Raw genomic sequence first — 6000 nt, 5'->3', positions numbered from 1 at the left:
ATGCAAATCCATTTTTTTGTTGTTGTTACTCCTCACCCAAGAATATTTTTCCATTGATTTTTAGAGAGTGTGGAAGGGAGCAGGAGAGAGAGAGAGAGAGAGAGAGAGAGAGAGAAACCGCAACTCAGGTACATGCCCTTGACCAGGAATCAAACCTAAGACCCTTCGGTCTACAGGCCAATACTCTAACCACTGAGGATACTGGCCAGGGACCAAGTTTAATATTTTGACTATAGCATCAGCCTATCAGCATTTGAATTTACCAGGCTAGCCCTACCCCTCCTCTTAAGCAACAGATGGCTCTGGATGGCTCTCTGGTCCTAGGGAGGTTCCAGGTGGCCAACTTAAAACGTGTGTACTTGATTTCCTACATGTTCATGTGCAGTAGCTATATACGTACATGGTTTCAAAGTACTAATCCTTTTGCTTGGATTTATTCAGCTACTCCAGACTTGTGAGTAGACAAGAATCAAAAGATGTGAGAGATAGTAAAGATCTCAGTATTCCTGCTTCTCACGTAACTTCAAACTCAAAGAAAGCAGCACCAACCTAAGGGTCCCTGGATTATTAACCTTACAGAACCTATGTGGGGGGGTCACATTTTCCAAACCTGCCAATTTGGAAAAAGGTATTATCAGAGGTGATTGGTCCTTACGAAACATTTTACATACATGTGATACTCAATTTAGAAGGAGCTGCCAACATGTAACTTCACCTGTCAGATTAACAAGTGATTCATTAACAAGTTGAATACTTCTAGCTGTGACCTGCATAGAGCAAATGAGGTTCATAGACATAGCAATGGATTCAAGTGCCTGTAGAGCCCTGAATGCTTCGAGTCACCCCTACTTTAGAAGGACTCTAGAAGTCTGTTCGTGGAAAGGACACTGGACTGGGCATCAGGGAGTGCTAATCCTCACGCTGCCACTGCTTCTCTGAATATGCAGTCCCCATCTGGAAAATGGGGACATTGGAAAGGATGGTTTTCATAAGTCCCTTCCAGCTTCAACAGTATAGGATTCTGTTTTCACGTTTAGTGGGCTCATGTTGAAACTGTTTCTTAGGCTATCAGATTTCCAGCGAGGCCCTTGTGTGTGTATTCTTGGAAGGTGGGCTGGAGAGAGGAGGGTGTAAAGCCATCAAGAATATCATCTTGGTCTTACAAGTACAGTATTCACCAATACATAGCAATCACGTCCACTTAGATAATTCTCTAAAGTCGAAGCTTTACATTATATGTCTGGTCTCCTTTTAGAGAAAACTACTTATTCATTTACCTAAGTATTTACTTAATATCCACTTGACAATTTTTTCTATAAACTGGAAGCATGAAATCACTAAGTCAAAATGCTCACTGCATATAGCAGTCATTCAGAGAGAACAACCTAAATATCTTCTCCACTCCAGGGCTAGCAGAGATTCCAGACAGCCCTTTATGAAACAAGATGGATGATCTGTAAACAGAAACAAGTAATTTAAAATGAAATCCTGGGCTCAGCTCACCTTCAGAGGCAAAACACCAGGCAGCTTGACAAAGAATGTCTGAAACTGGTTGCTGATTGTGGTCCAGAGGCTACTAGGAGAATCCATGGGCAAAGCTTCCATGAAGGTAGCAATGTTCTCCAAACAGTGTATCATAGCACCCCCTGCTGGTAAATTCTTTTTGTTATTTAGGCCCTAAAAACAAAAGCATAGGCGATCAACTGCTGAAACAGCATGGGAATTTGTGCAGCTACTTGGTAAAGAACAATTTAAAAAATCACATATTCAGGCTATAATTGTGTTGTGTGCCTACTGTATAAGCATTGCAATTGGCAGGAGTACAGAGAAAAATCAACACAGTCGGACAAAGGTAAGAGGGAAAATTGTGATCATTGACTCAGTGTGAAAAGGTGAAATGTAAGTAAGAAAAACATCGCTTAAAGATCTACAATTGGCATGGTTAGGTGCTAAAGAGATACAATGAATGATGCTTGCGGGAAGCTCTATTGGCCAGAGACTAAGAGTAATGACCAGCAGCAAAGTCCCAATGGCAACCTGCCAACACTCCAAGCTAATTGAGAGAGCTAATGAGCAGAGGACCTGAGACATGAATCCAAGTGGAGCTGAGAAGTGACTTCAAGCCTCATGACCGTGATGCATCAGATAAGCAGGACTTGAATCCGAATCTCGTGATGCATTGAATAAGTGAAACTGACACTTGACTGCAAGTCTCATGACCCAGTGCACACTGCTCTACCCACCACACCTTAGAGAGGAAGGAAGTTCTCAGAGGTGAGTTCTCAACGGTCCACCCTTTGGTGGAGGGTGTCGAGACGCTTTAGGTAAATAGTAAATTCATTCAAAACCGCAATGTCTAACTGACACTTGCCTAGGCATTGGCAATTTTTACATTAAGTTTTAAACTTTAAATTATTTTAAATTTTAAATGAAAATTGTTTACTTTAAAGTAAATGACTTTCTTCCTCAGCAGGCATTTCAGTGGGAGCTTAGAGTGTCATCAAAGCAGACCTACCTCCAGGAGCTGGCTGAGAGCAGCGATAGAGCTCAGCTCATTGAAGTCCATCAGAGACGTGGCTAAGGTCCGTAAAAAAGTCCCATCTGGAAAGTGAACAGTCAGATTTACTACGGTTCCGGTTTCCGGCGACCAGCCACGTCAATGGAGCCTGCGCTCCCCACGGAGGAATTACCTTTGATAGTGCTCTGGAACAGCTGCGGGAAGATGCCGTTGGGGGCCAGCTGATGGAAGATGCAGCGCAGAAACTGCTTGGCCACGCCCGCTGCATTGCCCGGAACCATCATGCTGGGGGTGAGCAGGGAAAGGAAAGACAAGGAATCGTGGGACAAACCGAATGAGGTTGGGTATTTATTTTCTTACTTATTTAGAGTTCAGGCATTTACATGTACCAACCCACGGATGGAATGTCTTATTGTCATTTTCATCCGTAAGATGAAATAGTCTAATCACACAGAATCCTGCTGATGAGTTTTTAGAAAGAGAACCAGGAAGTGCCAGGCTGGCCGCAGGCTAATTCCAGCCACCCCCGTGTACAGATGAGGGTTCTGAGACCCAGAGCTGAAAGGTGACCTTCAAAGACCACAAGTCCAGAGACTGGCAGGGTCAGGACTAGAACACAAGATGAGGATTATCAGTAAGATCCTCCCAGAAAGTGTCACTGGCTACAAGAGAGAGCTTCTCTGAGAAAAAAATACAGAGAGGGAGGTGTTCATTCCTAGTGGGAAAACTGGGAAGTTTTGGGGGGATGAGGGGCTCTGAGTTGGTACTTGTACAGTGGGTAGGACTTTGATGTGTGCGGTTTCCCCCTGTACGCTCTGTACCATCTCTGCATGTCAAAGAGGGAGCCACGGTGATTATGTGGCCCTGGCCCTTAGATTAAAGCATTAGAAAGGATATTCCCAGAGTGATTAGGGAGTGAGTTACCAGAAGAAAGAGGAAATCAGCTCTGAAAAAGAAACTAACTACTGATACATATAAAAACATAAATGAATCTCAAAAGCATTATGCTAAGTAGAAGGAGTTAGGCACAAAAGAGTAATTCCATTTATATGAAGATGTATTGTGGGAAAATTCATGATGGTGTTTGCCTCTCGAGGAGTGGAGATTAGGAAGATGTATGAGGGAACTCTCTGGGGGTGATGGTAATGTTCTATTTTGACAGAGGTTTGGGTTATGCAGGTGTATGCATTTGTCAAAACTCGGTTAATGTATACTTATGATATGTGCACATTCTTGTATGTAAATTTTGCATTAGGAAAAACATAAACAAAAATCAAACTTTAGTTAATGGTAACTCTGCTGAAGAATTAGCATACTGGGGGAGCATGCTGATGTCTGAAAATTACTTTGAAATGCATTCAAAAATAAAATGGATGACTGGATACATGGTTGGATGTGTGATAAAGCAAGCTAAGTCATATCACTCCTCACTCTGTGCTTCACTCGGGAAAAGTCGGACTTCTTACAATGGCCTCCGGGGCTCTTCCTGGCCTGGCCTCCTATTACCCCTGCCATCTCATCCCCTACCCCTCCTTCCGTGCTCATTCTGCTCCAGCCTACATTAGTCTTGTTCCCCAAATAGACCAGGTCCTCCTGACTTAAGGTCTTTGCTGCTTCCTCTGCCTGGAAGATTCTTTCTATTACTCGCTGCATGTATGCACCTCCCCTTTATCAGGTTTTGTTCAAAGGCCACTTCCTCAGAGGTTGCCCTGACTATTAGATCTAAAACACTACCCTCAGTAGCTCTCCATCTCCTAGACTTACTTGATTATTTTTCATAGCATTTAGCACTAACTGATATTAAATTACATACCAGTTTCCTCATTAATTTGCTTACTGTCTGCCTCCCTGACTAGAATATAAGTTCTATGAGAGCCAGGATGTGCTGTATCCTCAGTTCCTAGTCGTCACTCCATAAATGCTTGCTGAATAAATGAATGTTACACATGTCTCACTACACTTTTTGTTCACAGCACTCAGTCCTGTTTACAAGTATAAACTCATGCAAATATTTTGTTCATGTTTGCCTCCAAGACAGTCTGTGAGCCCTACAAGGTCAGGATCATGTCCGTTTTGCCCCGAGTTGAAATCTAGCATCTAGCACAATGCCTGGTACAGAGTGGGCTCAAAAATACTTACTGACTAAAATGAGTGAATGCATGAAGGAAGGAATGTGTGAAGAGAAAATGGACACGTGCTCTGGGGAACAGCAACTGAACTAACAATATTCCTTCCACGGTACACACTCTGCTGTTTTAGAAACAGGATGGACAAGCACAAAAGACAAAAAGAAAGTGAGATTTGGGCTCACTTGAGGACCTTACCTTTCTGCTTGATTAGAAAAAGTAGTGCTGGATGCCAACCTAGGAAGTAAGTAAACAGAGTCCATGAGTATCTTGGGCCTTCATGATGAAGTGCATAGTACTGTGGTAGGACCGTGTGGCTCTGGTTTAGACAGTGCGACATGTGAGACCAGCGACAATTCCCTTGACCAGGGACAGAAGGCCTGCACAGTGGTCAGGCTACAGGGTTCAACTTAACCTAGTTTCTGAGAGCTGATTTCTGCAACAAATCAGATATTCCCACGGAAATGCATACAGTTAAGTTGGTTTAATATCGCCCAGCCAATCTGCAAAATGGCCTCTACAGCCAGGCCAGAGCGGTGTCAGGATAGCGTTTGGCCCACCTTACCCCATATGAACTCAAAATGCATTTCTTCGTATACAACCTCTGAACCCTAACAAACAAATCACAAATTGTAAACACCTCTCTAAGATAGTAAAATGAGTAACCGGGGTATCTGTCAGCTATTTATTAAGTTGAAAGGACAAACTGAAAAATGTATTAGGATAAGTAATCATTGTATAACATGAAGTTTTTGAAAAGTATAACTATATGGTTCTGTACACGTGGAAACAACCTATAGGTACAGAAGGAGAATATACTAAATTGGTAGGTATAGAAAAACATGCCATGATCGGTAAGATATTAAAGAAACAGCCTAGCTGGTGTGGCTTAGTAGCTGAACATTGACCTATGAACCAGGAGGTCATCGTTCGATTCCTGGTCAGGGCACATGCTTAGGGTGTGGACTCAATCCCCAGTAGGGGGCGTGCAGGAGACAGCTGATCAACAATTCTCTCTCATTGATGTTTCTATCTCTCTCTCCCTTTCCATTCCTCTCTGAAATCAATAAAAAATAAATAAAAACAAACAAATAAAGAAAATGCTACAAAGTTATTTGCTTAAGACCACAAGAGAGTGATCTGAGCCAAGAACACATCTGGAGAGAAATAGAGGGTCCAGCAACCTGTAACACCAGACACTATTCCCAGTTGCTTTGGTCATGGGCCTTCTCATGCTAATGATACTACAGTGAAAAGATAAATATCGGCAAGTGAAATCAACAGTAATTAATGATGCAGTAAATGTGACCTTGAAGGCTGTACCTAGAAAAAGGGGTGGGTAATTTTTTATTTTAT

The 6000-nt window shown here is 42.6% G+C and overlaps 1 protein-coding gene across 1 annotated transcript in view; it reads right to left on the bottom strand.

The window, feature by feature from the left end:
- The window catches only part of UNC79 (unc-79 homolog (C. elegans)), a 218862-nt gene that overhangs the window by 43950 nt on the left and 168912 nt on the right, over nt 1-6000 (bottom strand). The window contains exons 35-38 of the mRNA XM_015566456.1: nt 4843-4881; nt 2691-2803; nt 2516-2601; nt 1504-1677 (exon numbers count right to left, since the gene is read on the bottom strand). Coding sequence (XP_015421942.1) covers nt 1504-1677; nt 2516-2601; nt 2691-2803; nt 4843-4881 — 412 coding nt within the window. The remainder of the gene's footprint in view (nt 1-1503; nt 1678-2515; nt 2602-2690; nt 2804-4842; nt 4882-6000) is intronic.

This window comes from Myotis davidii, unplaced genomic scaffold (genome assembly GCF_000327345.1).
Source record: "Myotis davidii unplaced genomic scaffold, ASM32734v1 scaffold1703, whole genome shotgun sequence".
Taxonomy (NCBI): Eukaryota; Metazoa; Chordata; class Mammalia; order Chiroptera; family Vespertilionidae; genus Myotis; species Myotis davidii.
Note: the sequence above shows the minus strand (reverse complement) of the source record. Positions and strands in the feature narration are given on the sequence as shown.